Here is a 25097-nt window from a genome sequence, read left to right as displayed (position 1 = left end):
ATCAGGATTGATATAAAACCTAAAGGGAGCTGTGATTCCAGTATGTAGGTATTCCTTGCATTGCAATGTAATTTATTTTTTGCATCCAGTACCTGTCCCACTGAGGTTTTGTGGATTTTCAAACAGATACTCTAACTTGATTCAGTTAATACTTTATACTTCCCTCAATGTCACTGTAATAGAAAAAAGACTTAAAACAAGGTCACTGTTATAAATAATTTGGAGATGATGTGTGAAAATGATGTACATCCCCTCCAAGACTGTCAGGATGTCTCCTTGGATGATAAACGACTAAATAACTAATTCCTGCCTAGATTTGTCCTAATCTAATCACCACTGTGTTTCATATTGTGTTGCAATGAACATTGGACCAAAATAACAGAAGACAAAAGATCCATAGTCTTACCCATTTCAGCCTGGGAGGCTACTAGATGGACTAAGAGGGGTTGGATGGTAGTGTCAGATTTTGCTTACAGGCCTCACATTTGGCAGCACCCCTGCTAATCTTTAAGACATTTTCTTTGCTTGGATTTTCTGTAAATTATGACTCACTAAACTATACAGAGCAAAACAAGACAGCATAAAATAGAGAGGTCTTTGTTGCCATCATTAGGCTAATAGGCATATCTCCGCACTTCCCTCTGACACACTTAAAGAGATTTTATGGAACAACACAGTACGAAATGTCTCATTGTTCTTTCCTCAACCTTCTGAGCTCTTATTTAACTAAACTCTGAAGCTGAACACTGAGTTCACTGAGTTTCATTGCACAGACAGTAATACAAATGTCTTACTGTGGACTTTTGTGAGTTAATAATCCAAATAGTATTCTAGTATTCCTTTAACAGTTAAGTAAAGGGTTGTAGATTATGTTCATATCCACACTTAGTAAATCAGTTACTCATCCTGGTATTTTAATAGCTGGTTTTAGAGAGATCAGGATTCCTAATTAGATAAGGATTTTCTCTCAAACACACAATCAACATACACAATGTGTACGTCCAAAACCAAGACGTTAACATAAAGTTATAAGATCCTCAAGCGGAATATCGATTTCACACATACTGTCATGGTCAGTTTACTTGTCACATGCAATGCAACTCAGCCTTTGAAAACAATTGTATAATGTCCTCTGTGGCTCTGAAGGAGCTTTGTCAAGTGTGAGAAAAGGACCCTGATGGGTGATGCCACCAGGGCTAAATCAGCATACTCCGATTTCACATTATAAGAGAAAAACTGTGGAACAAACTGTGGATGAGGAGTTTGAATGATGGGGCCTTTACATGGCAATGAAGGTCTAATGAAAATATGCCATGTGGGAAATGTAGGATCCAGTGTTTTTGGGGCTTAACCCATAATACAGTAAGTACTAAAAGCTCAGATATCTCAGCCTCCTCTGAATTGATTTGCAGCATGCCTGTCCCCTGTGAGCCCCCAAACTTTGAGGAAGATCAATACAAAATCACTGGAGTGTTTTATAAAAAATGTTTAAAACGAAATTAACCAAGGTCATAGTAAGCATGTAATGTAAAAACTGGGTCCTCTGAGCTTTTTACTGTGTTTTGATGTCATCAGGAAGATTTTTTTCTAAGCAGAGTAGAAGTTAGCATTTCCCCTCCCTCCATTAAAAAGAACCATCACATCTTTACATTTAAGATACACAGGGGACGTGTATCGAGTAGAAAATATTATCTTAAGACCTGCAGAATGTAACCCAGGAATAATGATTAAAAGGTCTATAATACAAATAATGATTTAAAAGGAAAATCAGATATCAAAGAGATACATTAAATTGATGTCTTAATCATGTCTTGGCAGCTACATGCAGAAGCACAGTGCTCTGTTCATTACACTACGTAGATCACAAAACTGAATAATCTTATCAAATGCACTTTCCTTTATCAAGAGCAACATGGGCTGTATTGCCAGGAAGGACACAGTTTTATCATATTAGCGTATGCTGAGAACTTTCTTTCATTTTCTGGCCTTGACAACAAGTGCTTTGTCTTCTGTCTCAGCAGCGAGACACCGCTGAATATGAGACAGGTGTCACTTTGCTTTCAGTAGCGTTTCTTCCACACTCAGAGCAGTTTTCCCTTCACCCTAGCCAAGAAAACACTCCCAGCCAAGAGCTTGCTCGGCTTTCTCAGCAAGTGAAGGGTGTAATTTGTTAGAAACCTCAGCGATGACACTTCTCCTACTGCTGAATAGCTGGCTTTCCTGCGGTGTGACTTGGGTGAGGGCCACAAACCTGGTTGAACCTCAAAACTCTCAAAGACATGCCATGGACAAAGGTGGTCATGATTTGTTCCACTTGGTTGAGACTTGGAGAACTGAACTCCAGCAGAGTAGTCTACCTATACAGGAGGAGAGAACAAGGCGGTCATATAAACATACAACCCACCATGTCAACATAAGTACATATTACACAGAAATGGATGATTGAAAGCATGAAGCCTGTAGGCCTTGAACAGTGTAAAGTAGAAGTAGTAAAGGGTCAGTTCACATACATTATTAAAAATCTATTTTTTCTCATAGCTCTAGTGTTATCTAGCCTTGCGATGATTTTGGTGTAATTTGTCCATATTTTGACATGTGCGTCTCAGAGATGTATCCATAATTCTGGATAATCCACAAAACACACATTCAACAATTTACAAGGTCTGTTTTTCTACATGTAAAGTAGGTCCAGGAAAAAATCCACAATGAGTTCTGTTGATTATCCAGAGTGTATATTTACCCTATATACCTCTATTGTACTGGTGCAGAGACAGAAATCTCAGAGATTTTTAAAGGCCTGAGCGAATAAAAGAACTGACAAAACAGAAAGAAAGAAAGAAAGAAAGACAAAGAATGTACAACCTTGCTAGCAGCTTTTGGCACAAATAGTGCTCATAGATAGATAGATAGATAGATAGATAGATAGATAGATAGATAGATAGATAGATAGATAGATAGATAGATAGATAGATAGATAGATAGATAGATAGATAGATAGATAGATAGATAGATAGATAGATAGATAGATAGATAGATAGATAGATAGATAGATAGATAGATAGATAGATAGATAGATAGAATTTCAGCGCTCCAGCTCCATATTGACGTAGAGTTTAGCAGGCAGCTAGTCTGCACTGTGATTCTGTCAGGCCACATACATACACACATAGTGAGCTTTTCCTTGACAGGTAATCTATTTATGTATAAAGTCCAACCATAAAGACAGTTCCAGCGTTTTGCTGAGTGTGGAGACAGCCAGCCACTGTGTCCATCAGCTGGTCCTTGAGCTGCCACCAGCCCCGGCCTTACTCTCCACAGTAACAACAGGCCCACTGGGGCGGCTGATTTACAGGACACCCCTCAGTGAATGAATTAGTGGCAGTGCTGCGATGTGCAGTGTCGTAATCACTGTGAAGTCCTCTCCTTCTCATAGGCATCACTATGAGTACCCTCTACGCTCCGTGAGAAGGGCTGGTTGGGTTTGACACCAGAGTTGGTGTGGGTGCGAGGAGACACACACACAAAAAAACTCCAAAAGAGCTGAGCAGACACAAAAAGGCTGACAGTTTCCAAATCACAGCCAAGTCACAGGGAAGGAGGGTTGTGGTAAGCTAAGGTGTCCTTTGCTTCAACGCATCTCTGATTAGCATTGTCAGAGGGATGGATTGCTGGACTGGGGAGGATTTATCACACATTTCACACCCACAAAGAACAATCCTCCTAAGACAAAATACTCATTTCATCGCTTTGTGGAAATGTGGAAGAATAAGCCGAAAATAAAACTAGCTGTTTACTGGAGGCTCTGGCATGACATGCGATGCTATATTCCAGCTGGTAAACCAAGCTCTACCCATCCATCAGCCCCTAGCTGGATAGGATCCATGGTGAATTATGACAGTTTCAACCCCTGTGAATGACGTGCCGCACCACCACACCTGAGGGAAACTGGCTGTCAGCGATCAGGCAAGGTCGACCACAACCCCTGGCTGTGGTGGACAGTGTCAAGTGTATGTGTGTGAGTGTGTGTCTATAGAGGAAATGTGTGTGTGGGTGTCAGAAGTGTCAATCCCACGCTCTAATGGCGATAACTGCATTCAGTGTGTTGGTGGGGGGTGGGGGTGGGGGTCTTTGACACACTCCTGATTTTTGACATTCCAGTTAATGGTGCGGTGCTGCCTTTTCTTACACCACCAAGAACAGTGATCATGAACCCCTGCAGAGAACATTGTGGTTAGATAAGCAGAGGTCTGTTCACATGTCCATACACACTGCAGTATGAACACTTAACTATCTAATAACTGACACTTGAGCGATGGTTCCATCTTGCTCATTGTGGGACAGACTGCACTAGGGCTTGATATCAGTACTCAGTACCTTTAAGGTATTGACCGATGTAAATCAATACCTGCACTCAATCCTTTTTACACCTATAGCTAGAACATAAAAATGTGTATGGACTTGCTCATAGCCAATCAACGCAAGCGTTCTTTGATTTAATGCGACATGTGATTGGCCTACTACCACAGCAGCTACAATGTGGAGAAGCGGTGGCATTTAATGTAATTTAATACTACTGTTCACATGATGGGTACTGAATGAAGTACTCAACTGGTTTCAGTATCACTTTAAGGGTACTTGGATTGGTAATGGTATCGTCATTTTTTGAACAATACTCAGACTCTACCAAACCCCCATGTGAAGTATAAGGCTGTTAACTACCCAAACACAATATTTCAAGTATAATATTATACAAAATAATTGGATGAACTGGCAGTATCCAGTCTTAAACAAAGAGACAAGACAATGGACTGTATCTCTGATAAAGAGTCTTGTTTTGGTGTGCATTAAAGCATGGTTTCTCTCACTTTCGGTGTATCAGTTAATAAACATTATAATTAAGCTGCATTCATGCCTCAAACACATGTTTACATAATGATGATTTCTGGTTACAGCCACTGCACATTTCAGTATTTTGTTATGTCAGTATGCAAAGTGGAGCAACATACTGTAGTCTATGATTTAGACACAAGCATCCTCTTTTGACAGTGTATTTCCAACCTCTCATAAATGCTGTAATGTATTTATTTGTCATTGATCTACACACTGATCAATAGACGTCCCACACAGCTCATCAAACACAACTACAGCATCCCATTGAAGTATTTCAGGTCTGTTGTTGTTCTGTGACTCTGCATCTTGTTCTGCCTCAGCACCAGCCAGTGCAATCAATCATTTCTAGGGTGTTATTGAAAAAATGGCATATATCCATTTAAAAACACATCGTTAACCAACAATACCATCAGTAAATATATTTAAAATATAGAAGACCCTGTTTCACGTTGTCAGTGACTTATGGCTTTACAGGCTGGCAAAGGTGGAATGACAAATTGCACTTAATCTCATCCTTGAGTAGCTTTTTGTTTACTGGCACATTTTTGGAGTTGGCTTTTAAAAACTAGTGAGTTTGCATTTCATTGAATGTTTTATCTTGCATCATTCTCTCTCAATCCTACACTATGTAAAGTAGGAGTTTCATACAATAAACAGCTGTAACAGTAAATGCTCAAACTGATCCAAGATTGCAATTCAAGCCAAAAAGTAATCCACACAGCCTCAGTTCTATGTGTGCTGTTGTTTCAGTGGGAAGTTAATCCTTTAAGAAACCTTCATTTTGCAAGAATTTCTACATCACAGACTGAATAAATGTGAGGATTTTTTTTAGAATTTTATTACAACAGCATTCTTGTTATATTGCTCGTTTGTTTTAGAATACAGTTAAAGATCATTTCAGTTGGTTTGAATCTCTCTGTGGTTTTACTGATATATATTTCTCATCTTTTAACCCCATTTTCCACACCGGGGATGTTCAGGTCTGGAAACTAAATACTGTTAAAAATTCCACGGTTAAGGCTCAGGACAGAGGGGGAGGAAGGGGGAGAATTAAGGAATTAAGAATTGGGTCAGCTGAGTCAGAGCCACATTTTGAAAAACTTATTTCTGCAATACGTTTTACGTGTTTTCTTTCTTTTCTTTGCTTTCTGTCAATGTTTCTGTTTTTGTACGTTCCCTGAAAAGTTTTTTTTTTGTACGGTTTTGATTCATCATGTGATCATCATGTGAAGAACTTTGTAACTGGTTTGAAAAAGGTACCATCTCATTGTCTTTACTGTACTTTTTAAGGAAACTTAGACGCTGGCACTGTTTTACAAGACCTGCATTCAGAGAATGTTGACCTTTTTGGAAGTGGTACAAAACAAGAACATACTGACCAAATTAAATTGGGTGGAAAGATAACTGGGGAACCAATTAGCATCATTATCACTTACATGACAGATAATGAGTACCAGGAATTTAGCTTGTGAGATCATTGCGGACCAACAGCACCCACTATGGCCTGTATGCACTTTTACCCTCCGGGCAAAGCCATAGCAAGCCCAGGATGTGGACTAAAGGAGGCATCACATCCTTTGTCCCACATACTACTGAATTTGTTTTTAATCCATTGCCCAAATTACATTTTTACTCATGATTTTTGACGCTTTAATTTTTTTTTTTGTGTGCTCTCGTTGTGCAAATCAAATTCCCCTATAGGGGCAATAAAGGTCTCATTCATTCCTATACAGTTTTAAGTCCATATGAGCAAAATACATTCAGTCAGTTGACAGTCAGTCAACAGTATCAACACAAAAATAAAAATAAAGCAATATATAAATCAAGTAAAATATAACATTTGACAAGAAGTTCAGTAATGCTTGAGTGTGAAGATGACTGACAGAAAAAAGCTAGTTAATAGCTGAAGTGAAGAGTTACGTTTTAGCCATATCTATCGGTAGTTTGTTCCATAGTTCCATAGTTTTGGGATGTAATTGACAAAGGCTACTTTACAGCAACAGTCTATTTTCTTTAGACTGTTGCTGTAAACCTCCTATAAACCAGCAGCAGATGCTCACAGTGTTCTTGAGAATCACTGCAATCTTTGTTAGTGTCTGAATACTTCTCATTTTATACCTGCACCATATATGAGCAGTCTACCTACAATCACTTGTATGTTAAATGGACACGCTTAGAACAGTCAGAACTCATAGTCTTGTTCCAGTCTATGGTCAGCCTCTATGTATTGGATTAAATTACAATGTCCAGAATGTATAGCCGTTTGAAAAGCACAGTCTTCACATGACTACACTGCCTTTATTGCTTCCATGCAGTTAGAAAGCAGCAGCTCCACACAAACAAGCTTTAATGGCTTTTACCAACTCCACTACCTTCCAGTTGGAGCTGGTTAGGATCCATTTAGAGTCCAGTAAGTATATTACTGTCATGACTGTGGCCTAACCTCTTTGTATATAATCCAGTTACACAGTGTTCAACCTGAATGACCTGCTGTCTCTCAGCTTCTCTTGTTCAAATGGCCACACACACACACACACACACACACACACACACACACACACACACACACACACACACACACACACACACACACACACACACACACACACACACACACACATACACATACACATACACATACACATACACATACACATACACATACACGTACACACACACATACACATACACATACACACACACACACAAACACACACACACACACACACACACATACACATACACATACACATACACATACACATACACACACACACATACACACACACATACACATACACATACACATACACACACACACACACACATACACATACACACACATACACATACACACACATACACATACACATACACATACACATACACACACAGATACACATACACATACACACGCACACGCACACACACACACATACACATACACATACACATACACATACACATACACATACACATACACACACATACACATACACATACACATACACACACACACACACACACACATATACACATACACATACACATACACATACACATACACATACACATACACATGCACATACACACACACACACATATACACACATACACATACACACACACATATACAGAAGAAAGGACATTTCTGATTTTATGAACGTTTCTATGTCAGCAACATTAAGGCTCATGTGACTAGCAGTAGAATGGCTTCAGCTTCAGTGCTTTGGGGAGATAGTCAGAGTGATGAGGCTGCTTCATTTGTTACATAACTTGCCCTGGAAACTAGATTTTTATGACGCCTATAAATTATTGACACCACACTAATTTTTCACAAATCAAGATGAATTATTCACAACTCAACACACAGGGATTCTCCAGCAGGGAATTCTGTAACAGCGTGTTCATAATGTTAGAGAGGCTTCTCTCTCACTGCATTTCAGGTGACCTTCAATGTACAGAGTGTGTGAGTGTGTGTGTATGTGTGTGTGCCGTCCTGACAATGATAGAAGCAGTGCTGCTCTCTTGCAGCCCAGAGATAAAGTGTCTCTAAGAGAACCGTGTCAGGCGCTGTCACAACATTGGAATTTAAGGTGACATGATGCTGTGGTAGGTTACCTGCACCTCTGTCATCAACCAGGGTTTATTTTCCTCTTCTGTTCTCCTCTTTATGAGTCATGTGTCTTTGTCCGGGTCTGAAGCTCGAAAGTCAGTTTTTAGATTTAACAAAGAGAGGATGACTACATGCTAAACTCCATGGATTTACTCTATTATCATTGTCATGCATCATCATCAACAAGTTAATAAAGGACACCTCACCCTTTTTTTTAAAAAAGATTTTGTCTTTTTGTTTCGTCAAAGCAGAGAAAAAAAACATTCTCATCACCTTCTGACAGGATAAATGAGCAGTGAAGAGGCGTGACACCTCAGCTACTTAAATCTAATTAGCGCACTTACTCATAAATGTTAAACTCACATATCTTACACTTATATATCTTAAATACCCCATCTTAAATTGTGAGCAATCACTATTAAGTATAGTGTAGAGTATTTGTGTAACCCTCCTGTTGTCTTCCTGTTAACCATGCCATGTTCACCCAATTCTGTGTTAGACCTTTTTAGCCAACTTCCTCCCAACTTATTACCACAGGTCTTACACATAAATGATGGTCAATAGTATACCTCATCTTTGAGTTAACGCCTGATGGTGTACCAGGTCAAAATTGTCTCGAGTACAACAGGAGGGTTAAATCACTTACCTCTGCTGTCACATTACATCTCCAGTGTGTTTGACTTCAAAGAGTTCCCAGAGTGTCTGAACACACATTTAACCTTCGTGTCGTCCTCCCGGGTCAAATTGACCCCATCTGTTTTGACTGGTCCTTCTTTCCTCCTTTCCTTCCTCCCTCCCTCATTGTCTCTTTTCTCCATCCCCCTTTCTTCCTTCTTTCTTTCCTTCCTCCCTTCCTCTTTTCCTTTCTCCCTCCCTTCTTTCCTTCCTCCCTCACTTCTTTCCTCTCCTCCCTTCCTTCCTCCCTCCTGTCCTTCCTTCCTCCCTCCCTCCTTTCCTTTCCTTCCTTCCTTCCTTCCTTCCTCCTTTCCTTCCTTCTTCCTTCCTTCCTCCTTTCCTTCCTCCTTCCTCCCTTCCTTCCTTCTTCCTCCCTTCCTTCCTCCTTTCTTTCTTTCCTTCCTTCCTCCCTCCTTTCCTTCCTTCTTCCTCCCTCCCTCCTTTCCTTCCTTCTTCCTCCCTTCCATCCCTCCTTCCTCCCTTCGTTCTTCCACCCTTCCTTCCTTGACTCGAGGACAACACAAGGGTTAAAGGTTCCAGGAGGTGAATTATTTATATATTTCTGTGTCATGTTAAACATTCAGCCCATCCCACATGGGATTACAAGACACCACTGTTTTACAGAACATGCATCTTCTGGTAAAACATATACAAAACATACACAGAAGCATCCTGAATGAACTGTTCACAGAATAGAATTCTAACAGATGATCTCACATTGATATTTTTCTCTCAGGCTTTTCTCCAAGTAACTGGCTAATTTATATGTTTCATACGTGACCAGCCAACCCAGCCTTTGTACTCTCTTTATATCTAACCAAACAAAGGACAAAAGGAAACTAAATGGAACTCATTATCTATCATTCAGACAGCACATTGGACAAATCTGCTTTTCTTCTTCTCCATTAATATGCTGTCCAGTTTCAACAGTGAGATATGAGCTGGGCACATAGAAATCTTTGCTTTTTAAGACAAATTATATACAACATCATTCTCAGAATATTCAGTTTGTATCAAAAGAATTGACACAGTTTTGGTTGAGTCCACTGTCCTTTGCTCTGAGCAAACACATACTCTATGAACAAATGTTGAGCTTTTCATTATTTAAAAAAAAAAGCCTCAGCAAACCCAGAGCTGCAGAATAACACGCACACATCACATGACCAAAAAACAATCATTTGTTTATCTCTGATAAATATTTGTGTCATCAACCTATTTTCTTCCATGTCAAGTAACCGATTCCATAACTGAGCTGTGCATATACATGTAACACTTGGGGTGTTGTGTGAATATAGATTTGTATGTATTTGTTGTGTTATGTAGGTTTTTGATGTAAGTAAAGGGTCAAGCTTCCCTATATCGAGATAGAGGTCAATGTCAAAGCCGGTGGTGAAATATATAAAGCTCCCAGTTCCCAACAGGCTGTGCTGCTATCAGAGCCACATGCTGCCTGTGGTCAACAGTATTCAAAAACACTGGGCCTCATGCAAGAAGCCATATATGAACAAAATCCATCTTATTTTCATTCCTATCTATGATTTGTTATTATTTTGTTGGTACCCACTGATTTCTGGGATTCACCAATGTTTTCTTACTTTTGCTCTTCTCTTAGGTAAGACAAGATTTTATGAGTGGTTGAAAGTACTCGTACCAAGATACGAGTACTTATGTTAAATTCATATTCCTTTGTGGTCTATGTGCTTAATTGTTAGGTATTATTATGATTCAGATTATTATATGTTGTCACTAGGCATGTTTTTCCTGTTAGAAATGGAGAAACTGAGGCTCATTTTAATGCTGCACATCCTTTAACTCCCTCCAGATACGCGCCACACGTAAAACCATGAAAACATAAAATGCACCAAATGTAAAAGATTAAACATAAGAAAAAAAGATGTCTGGCGCCTGGGAGACAATATTGTATCGTGATCGTTGGTTCTCCCAATTACAAGGTACATTACTCGTGAGCTCAATGGCGGGTGAAGGTTTATGAAGTCTGGCATAAGTCCTTCTCTCCGGGGGTTCACAGCCGCGGTGAGCGTCGTGCCATTTACAGTACAATGTCTTTGTTCAATTTGGTTAGTGTGTGTGTGTGTGTGTGTGTGTGTGTGTGTGTGTGTGTGTGTGTGTCTCTATGTGTGTGTGTGTGTGTGTGTGTGTCAGATGGCTCAGTTACTACTGGACTGAGTCCAAAGTAAGTAAGGGAAGGATTGAAGGAAGTGAGAAATCAATAATAAAGAAAGCTTCTGAGCTACTCCATCATCTTTAACCCACACCTGCTCTCACCTAATGGAAGTGTGTGTGTGTGTGTGTGTGTGTATGTGTGTGTGTGAGTAGGTGTCTGTCTTTGCCCTCAGTGACCTCCACCTCCTGGCTGAAACCCTACGCCTCCAAATATTGACTTCCATTTGACCGGTCGTTTGATTTGAAGTCATCGCTCATTTTCCAATTTGATGTAACTGAACATTTACTGTGTGCGATTAAGCAAAGTCACCACTGACATTGCTGACTTAACTTCCTCTGTGATGGGGAATAGTAGAACAGGTCCCCATTCATCAAACATTCATACTAAGAGAGTCAATCTGAAACCGCTTAAGACATTTCTGATGATAATGCAGTATTCATCAGCAGCACTTAGATTGGGACGGCTCCGGTAAAGACGGCTTTTGAGAACGCTGATTATGAATGATTTGTAGGAACAAGCACAGAAAACTTAATGGCACAGGCGAAAGGGGGGACGTGATCATTAATTGTGGATGAACAGGCAGAGAAAACTAACTCTCTCCTGTCACCTGCTGGTTTGGAGAGGTAACTATCAAGTTAGATGAACTGTAGAAAACATTTCTATGATGGATTAAAAAATGCTCTCTACTGCTTTTACAGTGTTTTCTTCATGTTGATCTGTCATTATCTAGAAGAGAGGAGATCAGTTATGATAAACATGCTGAATAGATTGCACTGGTTACCACACACTGACAGCAATGAGCTTTACATGCTTGGTGCTTATTTGCCCTAAGACACCACCCAAGAAAAAACTAGTGACATTTTTTCTGCATTTTTCTGGGGGAATTTTTAAATCACATTTCCTTTAAACAAACTAGAAAATGAATCATACATCAGGAAGTACAGGGTATTGCTAATTAATTAAAAAAGCTAACCTTAATTAATATTCTATTATAAATGATTATGGAAAGAGTTCAAACTGAATGTATCATGTGATACAGGTGGGTTGAAATGTGACACATGCAGCCTAATCAATCTTTAAACTGTATGTAGAAATGTGTCATGATATCTAGTGACACAGAAAAAGTCATCATTATGTTATATATTATTATATATTATTTGATGCTTCTTCCAGCACTGTTTGGTCAAGTTGTGGCTTTTGACGCCTTTTTTTTTTAAAACTCTCGCTATATGGAAACTTCTCTTGTTAATGTTCTCATCTAAATGCTTTATTTATGTTTCATGCAAATGAAAGCACACTTGAATAGTGAGCTCGATACATTACTTATTTGAACTCTTTAGTGTAAAGAGGGGTTTGTGCACAATACCGGTTGAGCTTAATACAAATAAAGGTCTGATTCCTCTTGCACAACATTAAATGGAATGGGTGAAATGTTCAGGCTCTCTAGAAGTTTCCTGTTAGTTCAGTGAACATGTCGCACCATTAAGATTCAGGCATCATATGAAAACAGACAAATAAGTGTGTTTATTTCATCATACAGGCACACACGTTTCAGTAAAAAGTAGTAAAGCACAGCAGCGTAGTGGGTAAAACTTTAACATACATGAATGTACAGTCAGCGTGTAATAAACAGCAGCAACATACTCACAGTGTTAGAAGTTCCCTGTCATTCTGAAGATTGTGGGCCATAAATCATGAAAGATTAGTCATCATGTCAGTCATTTGCATATGTCTATATTAGTATTCATCTTTAAAACCTGCAGCTGTAACATCCTTTTAACATTAAAAAACACTCACGATAAGGCATATTCAGGAATACAGGAAAAAAACCCACAAAGGCAGTAAGTGGCTCATCATGAGGTCCAGGTTTTGTGGTTGTAAGTCAGAAGTGTGACACCGCCTCAGGAGAGGAAACGACTTTGTATTCTAAGAGGAGGGTGACTACACCCTGGAGGTCACAGCGTTTCACAGATAAAGCCCCCTGCTCACCACAAGGCACGCTGTAGCTGCTTGCTAATGAAACTGAAGGAAAAAAAAAAAGAATAATGATGAGCTCTTTTGATCGATGTGTGAAATCTTTACATTAACACAGCAGACAGCAAACGTTGCGGTTTTGGAAATAAAATATTCTTCTTCACATTTTTTAAACAGCCTCCAAACAACCCGGACTGAATTTACAGGCATTTGTGTACAGTACCATCTTCATGAAATATTCATCATGAAGGGTTTGCATGCACCTTTCCGTCCTGACCCCAATGATGCCTACATGAATGAACATGAATGTAGTGTTGCTATAGTTACAGTACTACTCACAAACAGAGTATGGAAATAGTGTTTTCCCAACACATGGCACCACAGAACATGGATCAACTCATCAATGTAACACAATCAACAATAATTAGTATTATTTAACCTGTTGGTACCATTAAGTAATACAACATAAGATGTAGCAAAGTATTCATGTATTAATCATATTTGGTAATTTGGCAGATAATTATTTAATATTTTGTCATTTTCTCTGTAATTATTGGTGATTATTACATACCCATCAAAAAAGTAAGCACCTGTTGTTAATGCTTCTTCTTCTACAGTATATAGCTAACATAGTAGTTTTTGTTTTTACCAGTGAATATACTCTTATTACTGTTATAAAAATGAAATAAAATAAAGTATTAATAGCAGAGTAATTACTTGGTATTTATTTGGAAAATGTGCCAAGCAGCCGATAGCTTACCAGTAACTAGCAGGTCCACAGTGGTACAGACAGACTGTAGTAAATAACATCAAGTAACACAGTGAATCAAGTCTTGGTTCTCAGAGAAGATACGAACAAACAAAAAATACTTTTTAGCATCACTATGATATTTCTTCAAAAAAAATATTTTTTGTATTATGGCTCATTTGATACTGGATTGTTGCTATTTTAGAGTTTTAAACTTTACTGAAGTGCATTATATTGACTGGTGTTCCTAATATTTTGCCACCCTCATGTATGTTAATGGAGTGGACAAAATATTAGGAACACCATTCAATATAATGCACTCTAATCCACCACTATCACCCACTATGACCTCAATAATAAACATAAAGTAGAATGATCACCTTCCTGACAGTGTCAACAAAAACTAAACATGTAGAAACTTCTTTAAGGTAGAATTTATAGCAGAGCTGTTGTATTGGATTGGATTAGATTGCACAGGTGTACCTAATGAAGAGGGGCCAATGATTGTATTTGGCAATATTCTTTTTTTCTTTTTTTTAAAGATGAATGCATAAAATAAACATGTTTATAAGTTTCCTTTAAATTTGTGTTTTAAACAATTGTGAGCCAGTGATATACTGAGCAGGACATTTGACACTTTTCGTCAGTCCTCTCTGGCAGACAAATATAATAGTGACACTTTCTAAATGACTTAAAACATATATTTGGCATTTCCTTACTGCAATTTCCTGTTACTTATCAGCTGACGTTGAGTCAATACTGGCTGAAAGTATCTGCCTCCCCATTTGTCTGTTGGGCTCGATTTTGTACCGCTAATTACTTCATAATGACATAGTTGATAGTAAGTAATGACTGTATGTTGCCATCCAAAATTACATCATTATTCATGTGTGTAAATGCTTGTGAGGATCACAGTTCTTCTCTCTGTGTATTCTCCTGGGTACTTTCAAAGGAAGTGTTGAGGACAACAGTCTGGTAATTTTCAATGTTTCCAGTCTAATGAGTCTGGAACAGATTTCAGCACCTTTGGAATAGATGGGATCTGTGAGGTTAAACATATCAGCTTGAGATTGAATAATTGCTGGTGAAAGAGAAGTGCAACAGTGAGGGAGCACAAATGTCTCCTCTCCTAGCAACAGCTGTTACCATGGCCTTCACACACACGTCTGCTTTAGTGGGAGACTGTGATAGTACTGAGCATTCCACACGGACAAACTCTGTCTCTATGTATGAATGTTATAATGTCATTATTGAGTAGTTCACGTATCTTGTCTTCCAGTGATTTGAGCTCCCACAATTTGCAATCTGTGCATAAAAAAAGTGGTTAATATTCAACCAGAGTGTGCAGGCAGTGCTTGGAGGGGCACTGAAGGCACTTTAAAACACGGCCTGAAAGCTTTTACTTCAGACCTTGGCGTTTGTCTTATTTGCTTGCTCTTGTATCATAATTACGCCACCATACCAGATTGTCTGTTATCTGAGGACACGGCGACTGTGATGTCCTCCCGCTGCCTGTCTGTGTGTCTTCAGAGCTTTCATTTCCTCGCCCTGACCTTTTTCAAGTCTGCCCGAACGTTCGCGTCGACAACCTTAAGCTGCCTCCCCCCTGCTGCTCTAACCTTTCGGTGGCTGTCATCTTTTATTAACTTGCATCGTCCTGACGGGTCTCGTCTCCATGTCACCTCAGAGCTCCACGGTGCGCAGGTGGCCTCGGGGGGACACTGCAGCCATCACGCTCGCGGGCAAGCACTCGGACTGCTCCGCGGTGCTGCCACAGCAGGACCAGTGGGGCTTCCCAGGATGACCCTTGTGGCTGTGACCGCAGCCTTTGAAACCTCCTGCGGGAAAGAAAAGACAGGAAATGAGATCAGGAACAACAGTAGGGGTTGTGTGGCATTGCACAGGGACCCATACACTATTTTTTCTTCATTAATGTTGCAGCAGTGCTTTATTTTACTTTACTTAAAAGGAACTACAATTATTACTGAAGGTAATTCAGATTGCTTCCCTACTTTCATCTAATTCTGCTTATTGTAAATACACATCACTTTTCGTACATTGACACTAATGCATTTCAACAACTTCCACGTGTTTCTGGACATGCTCAGTGTAGATACAGAGAGAAGTGATCTTGCAATGTATTCATTATTATTAAGTTATTAAGTTGATTATTAAGGATTGATGATGTTTGCATTCAACATGGAGAGTCATGAGAACTTAATATCTTCTTTGCATACATTGAGACTGAAATGCTACATGAATGAACTTGAACATAAATGAACATACATGAACAAGGAAGTCATTCAAAAAGCACAGATGACAGTCTTGTCCAGTAGTAAAAGAAAGATCCTGGTTCCAAACTGTTTTGTCAGTGCAGTGCTTGACAGTCATTTGTTGTGAAAAAAAAAGGTATGAATGCACATTGTGAAGATTTCCTCTGAGTACCTGGCATAGTTCCTGGACAGCCACAGCGAGCCTCTTTGGCTCCTCCACTGGAACAGAAGGAGCAGCAGTGAAATGTTCCAGTGTGACGCCTGAATTTCCTCTTCACATTCAGGATGAATGGAGAACCCTGCGGGATGAGATGGGACACAACAGTCAGTCGGTCAGTGTGTCTGTCCAAAACACCACATGAAAAACAGAAAAGTGGACTCATTCTCATCATTCATTCTTTCATTTTTCAAATACTTTCGTTGATTAATGTAACATCAGAGCTGTTGTAGGCAGTCTGTTTTAACATGTTGCCTGGAGAGAATTTGATCAGTATGATGTTAACAGTCTGGAGGCGATGCACTGAGAGCTGTTGGCAAGGCCATGTCTTGTTGTTGCTTCATACTCAACTATTTTAACATGAACATATCAGCTGCAAAAAGTTAGAACTCTTTTGAGGAAGAAATTCAATCTTGAATGTTAGTACACTTTCCTTTCTCCTATTTTCACGTGATAAACCTGTTGAGTTGACTTTGTACCTTGATGTGTTGGGCTTTGACACAAACCCACACTGAGTAAGCTCCTGGCTCTTCAGGTGTGTATGAAACAGTGTAGGATCCATCGTTGTTGTCAATCACTGTTGTCTCCACTGTGCTGAAAGAAGAAATACTTTTTAATAAAATAGAATAATACAACGTGTATAATTATTGCTTTTCAATTGCTCTCATGTTTCTTTCTCATAATTGTCATCATTCCTGGTATTACTCTAACAACACAGCAGTGCTTTGCTTCTCTACATCCACATTAATCCACACAGTGATCATAGCTGTTAATGAACACAGTTAAAGCCACAACGTGTGCAGGTTTCATGAGTTAATAGATGTGTTTGCTTGTAGAAAAACAAGTTAATCCTTATGAGTAACAGTCTATTTGTTTTTTAAAAACAATAAATCCTACCATGAAAATTCTATTCCACAACATGTTGGACGCTGCAGTAACAGGTTGACCTCTAGAGGTCCTCACTCACCAAACTGTTGATCACTTATCAACGTATCAAGTGGGAAGCTGTGAGATACAGTTAACCGCTTCAATGTGTGAAAGAGGTTTGTGTTGTTAGTTTGCAGCAGCTTGGTGTCGGTTGCACTACACCATATCTGGGTTAACCATAGTGGATGTGGTGTGCGTAACTGTGGTTTGTAAATGTACATTTAAGATCAAGTCAACACACTGAAGACGGAACATGCTGTAGATAGAGGGCTGTAAAGGAGTTAATGATCTGGAAAAAGCAGGCATTCATACATAAAGCTGTTGTGGATAAGAGATGCTTGCAAGAATCAGATATTATTCTGGGGCTGCAGCTTTAAATGTAGCCAGTCTGAGTGGGACTTCCGGCTCAGCTGGCCTCCACTGCTGCTGACTAGAGGCAGTGAGTGAGTTACTGACTGAAATGTAATAAAAAATTAATGTAATATTTTTTGTTTTTCCTTTTTGATTTAATGCCTTATTGTTATTTATTTATTACTACGTGCATTCTTTCTGGAAAATTGTTAACAAGGACTTAAATACATCATTACTACTACTAATGTTTGTAGTTACAATACAGTAAAACCATCAAAACAAAATTGGCCCTGGCTCTGGGTGCTCTGTACTTAGCCCCAGATCTTGTCAACTCCTAGATCTGCCCCTGCTCCCAGACATAATTAGTTCAAATCAACAATTTTTTCTGGTTGAAGAATGTTAAATCAGTTTGCAGAGGTCTCTGTGAGGACCTGCCTCCTCTAATTAAAGTGACAAAAATAGCTATACACACAGGTGTTCAGGATTCTGTTGACTTGTTCTGAGCAGATGGCTCAAAGTAAAACACAATCAATCTTGATACCAAAACTGCAGTATCGCACTGGATCACCAATAAAAGCTCCCCTATTGTCCTGTAGTAGGCCTCCTGACGCTTTCCTCTCACTAGGTGAATCAGAACTACTTAGTGTAGGCTCGGCACTATCATCCACTCACCAGTTTTTCTTCTCCTTGTTTACGATGCTGACCAGGACATGCTCCCCACCTCGTGCCATCTGCTCTCCAGCTGAGTCTCGGCACACCAGGGTGAAGTGACCCTGCTGGCCCTCCCTGCCCCGCTGTAGACCTGAGAAAAAAAATGGGAGGATTGGGGGGAGGGGGGGAGAGATGAGAGATGAGAGGCCAGACAAATGTGCAGACAGCCTGCTATAACAGGCTGTCTGCACATTTGAGAAGACAGCAGAAAGTGTGGACATACACTAAACAGAGAGGTCAGAGAAGACACACTCGTAGCTTGAGAGAAAAAGACAAGTTAGTCATGCAAATGTATAGATATACGAAGCAGAGAGAATGTCACCCACACATGCACACATACTCAAAAAGAGTCGTATGTCCAGGTTTAACGGCTGATCCTGCACGGGCCCGTCACATTAAAAGAGCCACTTCAGACACAAGACAAACCACAGATGCGCAAACGTTTGTCTTGTGTCACCATCTCTCCCACTAAACAAGCCTGCACTGACTGCTTACGTAAGCCACTTTCTCCCTAAACATATGGTGCTTGCAGCCAGTCTGAATGGGACTTCGGGCTCAGCTGGCCTCCACTGCTGCTGACCAGAGTTTTCCCAAAAACCTCACAGCGTTTTTTAAGTGTTTCATTATCTGGTGGTCCTGGGACACACTGGCACAAGATATACACCAGCTGCTGTGGCGTCTTTGTCGCGTTAAAGCCGGCGTAATTTGTGTTTGCATCGATAATTAATAGTAACAATCCTTCCCTGCTACTGTTGCTAATGAAAATACTTTTAATTCTGTGTCATCTCCTTCTATTACTAACTGACGCCACTGCTGCCAACCACACCAATACTGCAACTGCAACAATTAACACTACTGCCACCTGTACTAGGAGCCCGACCTGTACTGCATTTTTTGGGCCGATGCCGATACCAGTATCAGAAAATTTAAAAATACTGATATTGATATATCAGCTGATAATCTTATACATACAGTATATGTACATGGAGGCATGATATTTTACAGTTTAAGAATAAACTTAATTTTTATAAAATGACATCAATGCACTGAAAAAGTTAACTTCACTGGTAGTTTAGGATGTATATATTAAATTTGAATTAGGAAAAAGGATTAAATATATAAAGTGGCATATATATCTTTTAAAACAATATTGTCACATATCAAACAACTTAAACGCAGATAGCGATATATCTGTGATAGGCTAATAACCGATAATATCGGCCGACCAGTATATTGATCAGGCTCTAATCTGCACTAAAACAGTGCTCGTTTGTGTTACTTATTACTGTTACTATTACACCTACTACAGGTGGACATAACAGTACAGTAAACAATACATTTATTTGAGTACAACTTGCACCAATAATTGTGAAATTTTGCAGAAAAAGCTTTACATCATGTGGATTTTAACTTTAAAGTCACACATTATTAACCAGACTATAATAGGAGCTGAAATGCCTAGTTGTTTTAATAATGACTTTACAAGCAATAATGTCCTACACAGATAAGTCATAGTCTGCATTAAAAATAATAATAATAAAAATAAAAAAGTATTTAAAAGGTCAGATCTGTGTATTCATGTAGATAATTTCACATATATTTATATAATTATATTTGTATAATTTTTTTTACTTAAATTTGTTAAAAAACGGGCACTGTACATCCAAATGAGCCTGTCCTCAGGAAGAGGTCACAATGTCAAACTGCAAAAATAAGTGTTTAACAATGCTACAAATGCATAAATATAAACATCAAATGAATTTGATGTTTGATTTTTTTTTAAAAAGGCTATTTTTCAGTATTTTAGGGGAATCGATTATTAGAAAAATAATCAGCAGATGAATCATTAACAAAGGTAACACTGTAACTATTGACATCTGTATTACTAATATAGGATTTTTCCTTTAGATTCTTGCTACTTTTACATAAATACATGCTTTGAGTACAGGCTACAGGAATAACAACCACTGCTACCATTACTATCATTTGGACCACTCTTCCTATGATCATTGCTTCTGTGATGCTACTAATGGCTGTGCATTATCTGTGAGTTTGTGTGTTTGTGCTCGCTAAGCCGAGCAGCCAGCAGCTGTCACCATTACACCCGCAACTGTTCTGGCCTCCGTCTCATCTGTGCCGTTTGGCCTCGAGGTCCCAATCCACTCTTATCACACTGAGAGGATAATCGTCACTAAGCTTCAAAGATTTCTACCTTCTTACAGTAAATAAAGACATCTGGGCTTTATCTGTTCACTGTAAAAGAGTCACAGAGTGGAAAGCTGATGTGGCCTTGCGGTGTAAGTTAAGTTGGTGGGGGACAAACAACTTAAGGTAGGAAATGAAAGTTTAGCTGATGTAGTGATAAGATGGATTTATGCAGCCCGTTCCTTCACGTAAAGGACAACACACATTTAACATATGAGAGTGGCGCCGTCTGGATAAATGGAAAGGTCAATGCAGGGCAAAGTGTTCTTTATGATCCTAAATCAAACAAAATACACCCAGTCTAATACACAGACACGCCTGGGACTTTAAGACACAGACCCACACAAACGTCTGACACAATACAGAACACATACAACCTTCTGGCAAACCTCCCAACGACACATTTGTTCTTTGACACTTCAGAGACGCTGCGTACAAGATGTTATTTGTTGAGCTTTTTCATCTTGAACACAGGTAAACACTAACTGAAGCTAAACCACTAACAGAGACAAGCTTCTACAAATCTCTGCTGGCTGTGAGCGTGTGTGTCTGTGTGTTGAAGGGGCGTGATAAGACAGTATCATTATACACTGAAAATGCTTTAATCGGTATTATGTTAGGGCAGAAACTAAGGATTCAATTAATTATAAACTTATTATTCATTTTTTTGCTTAATCTTTATTCATTGTGGAAGTCTTTAACTGCTTTGAAAAATGTTGTTCTAAATGTGTTTTTGCTATAATAAAGCTTATTGCTATTATTCATTTTCCCCATTACTGTGTGATGATTTATATGCACGTGTGAAGTCAGACAATAAAGTAAATAAGGAACCTTGAGGCATCCTTAACTCACATGGCATCCTCTTAAATGAATGATTTCACTGTGAATTAACTGTACATGTCATATTGCCTCTGTGTGTGTGTGTGTGTGTGTGTGTGTGTGTGTGTGTGTGTGTGTGTGTGTGTGTGTGTGTGTGTGTGTGTGTGTGTGACACCCCCTCAGTGCTCTGCCTTCAGGCCTGTCGAGTCACCTCAACATTCCTTCGGTCCCAAAGGAATTTCTGTCTTTGAGACAAAGCATCCAGGAAGGTAATAATCTTCAACTGACTACTCCAACTGTACACCGCCCTCTAAGTACCTACCCCACCTCTTTACACCCACCTGCCTGCAACCACTGCCAGTGATCTCTAGTAAATGTATCTATTTAATGTATCTAAATATAGTTGGTCTTTTTTCCAGGGCTAATAGCATTTAAAAAGTATTTAGTTAAACAGGTGGTTGGGATAAGACAGTGGATCCTGCTTTTAAATTAAAGATAATAAATGAACACATGATGCACCTATTAAAAATGTAAGTTCAGTGTAATGACTAGATAAAGAGCACAGAGCTGAAGTATTATAAACTCTCAATTAACACCTGATCCTAGGAATACTTTTATTTTGCAATTTATTCATGAATATTTACCTGCATACTTACCTCATGAACATAATAAAGCTTTGTACATATTAATTGAAAGTATCAAGTCTCTAATACACAATTAACATGTTAACAAACCCCTTTTACTTCCAGTAGTGTGCAAAGATGCAACTCCTAGTTTACCTTCTCCTTCAATGGTGCACTTGCTAAGATCCACTGTCTTAGAGTGGAGGACCCCGACCACCGGGTAGCCCTCCACCTCCCCTGCTGGCTCTCTGGGCATGAAGCTGATGCTGCTGCCGTCGTCGGGGGCGACTGTTGCCAGGTGAGGGTCATAGCTAGCCAGCGTGGTCAGTCTTCTCAGGGTCACTCCTTTGGCGCTGAGAATCTCAGCTTCTGAGCCGCAGCTCAGCAGTCTCTCTGCGAACTCCACGCCGCCTCGGACGTCCAGCAGAGCCTGCTGCAGCTGCGCCCTCTGCAGGTGGAGCTGGTTCCTGTGGGATAGATGAGAGATGTGAATACAGTGTATGTCCAGGTAAACTGTGTATATCTATCAAAGTGCAAGTTTGCAGTGTTTTTCTGTGGAAATACAGTGCGCCTAATGTTCCTTAGAATAAACTGAGAATAAGTGGTGTGGTTATAATCTCCCTACTATAGTTTTTCACCAACGACAACAAATTGCAAATGTCTGAGTTAGCACTAAGTCAGTGACTCCACAAAATACAATTGCCCCACTTTACTTTGTCTTGGATTGACTGTTTGTGATATACAGTCATCTGAAGCCCCGTTTTCAGGCTTTATATGAACTATGGCACATATTTGTTTTTGTAGCAGTTTAAACAGCATATTGGACTCTTTACTGCTTATCAGCTTATTAACAATATGCTGTTTAAAATAGATGGAAATAGGTTGAAAATGTGTGGAAAAATGTGTAGTTTCAAGGCTGCGACTAACAATTATTTTCATTATCAATTCATTTATAACTGTCTGCCATAATTTGATGTTATCTATCTGTGTTGCTTGTTTGCCAAACAATTTGAATCCCAACATATTCAATTTACAGAAATATAATAAAACAAAAAGAGGACGTTTCTCACATTTCACACACAAGCTGGAACTGAAGAATGTTTGGCATTTTGCTTGACACTTTACTTAAAGGATTTGTAGTTTATTCAGAGTTTTAATCAAATAATCGATTGACAGACAAATCATTTAAGCTCTCATGCAGTTACATCTGTTTTTACATTCTGAGATACATAATGAGCACAAGTTCTATCTGAATTCATGCTGACTACACTTTCTGCTCCTACTCAGTAATGGTGTTGGTTGTGTCATACCTGCGTTGAACACGGAGTTCCTCCAGACGACGCAGCAGAGACACGCAGTGGGCTTCCACGGCGCTGGCGTAGCTTCGTGCAAACGCCCTCACCTCGCTCGCAGCTTCTTCCACTCGTGTCTGCAAAGCATCTTGGGATACTTCCACCTGTCACAGAGTAGGAAGGAAAAGTTAGGTTTCAAACATCATTCCAGATATTTTTTACATTTATATCATTTTCAAAACAGTCTCTGCTCCACCTTCTGCAGTGAGCGCTCCAGCTGCTCCAGGCGAGGTCGAAGGCGCGCCGTCACCAGCTCTCTGATGTGGTCTCCGTGACGATCGATAACGTCCAGTGTGGGACAGCAGCGGTGGTCACGGTGCAGCGTGGCGGCACACTCCAGGCAGACTGGCAGGTCGCAGGGCTGGCAGAAGAGCCGGAGCTCCTGGCCGGGGTGCAGGGAACACAGGACAGGGCGGCAGAGACGACCTCGAGACCTCAGCTCCTCGAGACGCTGAACACAATGAGATGCTGTTCTCTTCTGCCGCCTGCAGACAACAAAACAGAACAAATACAGATACAGATACATACATGTCTGTGTGTCAGAATAAAGGTCGAGTTCAACGAGATGAGTTCAAAGTTATTTTCAAGAGAATATAAGGCAACACAATTAAAGATAATAAAACTAATAAAAATAGAATAGAATAGAATAGAATAGACTCTACCTGTGTGTCTGGCAGGATAAGAGAGTAGAATAGAGTAGAATATAATATAATAGAATGGACTCTACCTGTGTGCCTGGCAGCAGAATAGAATAGAACAGAATAGAATAGACTCTACCTGTGTGCCTGACAAAGGAATAGAATAGAACAGAATAGAATAGACTCTACCTGTGTGTCAGGCAGGAGAAGAGAGTAGAACAGAATAGAATAGAACAGAATAGAATAGACTCTACCTGTGTGTCAGGCAGGAGAAGAGAGTAGAACAGAATAGAATAGAATAGAATAGAATAGACTCTACCTGTGTGCCTGGCAGCAGAACTCGCACAGGTTAACGCAGCAGACCTCGCAGCGGCGCTCGGCGCCTCCTTCCCCGCACAGGTCGCATCCCAGCGGGCCGTTGGTCACCAGAGTCTCCAGGAACACTTCGTCTAGCGCCAGGTGGTCGGTGCTCAGCCAGGCCGGCCCCGAAGGCGGGATGTCCACCTCGGAGTCACAATCGGGGCAGAGCACCGTAACGGTGACGGAGGTTCGGTCCGCAGCGGACGCCTCCCCGCCCCTGCCCTCCTCCGGACCGTCCCGGTGACTACGAGAGGATACAGAGAACGGCTCCAGCTGGCCGATACAGTCGGAGCAGAAGGTGTGCAGACAGGGCAGGATTTTAGGGTCCCGGTACAAGCGTTTACACACATTACACACCGCTCTCGGGTTTACCATGACGCCGTGTAACTTGTGTTCCGAGTTTAAAGTCGGCTGCTCCCCGTTTTTCTTGTGTTCACGCTGCGACATTGTAGGTTTTCGATGACTTCTGGTTCCAAAAACAAGCAAGGGAATACCAGCCGAGAACAACAAACCCTTCTGTACTGAAAATTAAC

The 25097-nt window shown here is 40.0% G+C and overlaps 1 protein-coding gene across 1 annotated transcript; it reads right to left on the bottom strand.

Moving 5' to 3' along the window:
- Positions 1-14050: 14050 nt before the first annotated feature.
- On the bottom strand, positions 14051-25097 carry trim45 (tripartite motif containing 45). Its single transcript, XM_062431736.1, has 8 exons — positions 24524-25097; positions 23763-24051; positions 23525-23670; positions 22371-22681; positions 18529-18658; positions 17058-17172; positions 16534-16660; positions 14051-15926 (listed from the first exon to the last, which is right to left on the bottom strand). The coding sequence occupies exons 1-8, from the start codon at positions 25009-25011 to the stop codon at positions 15772-15774; spliced, it is 1761 nt and encodes a 586-aa protein (XP_062287720.1). The 5' UTR covers positions 25012-25097; the 3' UTR covers positions 14051-15771.

Source organism: Scomber scombrus, chromosome 13 (genome assembly GCF_963691925.1).
Source record: "Scomber scombrus chromosome 13, fScoSco1.1, whole genome shotgun sequence".
Taxonomy (NCBI): domain Eukaryota; kingdom Metazoa; phylum Chordata; class Actinopteri; order Scombriformes; family Scombridae; genus Scomber; species Scomber scombrus.
The sequence above is the reverse complement of the archived record's forward strand: the minus strand, read 5'-3'. Positions and strand labels throughout refer to the sequence as shown.

Bases quoted from the DNA above. Each gene is read 5' to 3' on its own strand.
- trim45 (XM_062431736.1), bottom strand. From the start codon at position 25,011: ATGTCGCAGCGTGAACACAAGAAAAACGGGGAGCAGCCGACTTTAAAC. The intron at 24,052-24,523 runs GTAGAGTCTATT...TGTTGTCTGCAG, and splicing joins TTCTGCTGCCAGGCACACAG to GCGGCAGAAGAGAACAGCAT. The intron at 23,671-23,762 runs GTGGAGCAGAGA...ACTCTGTGACAG, and splicing joins TGGAGCGCTCACTGCAGAAG to GTGGAAGTATCCCAAGATGC.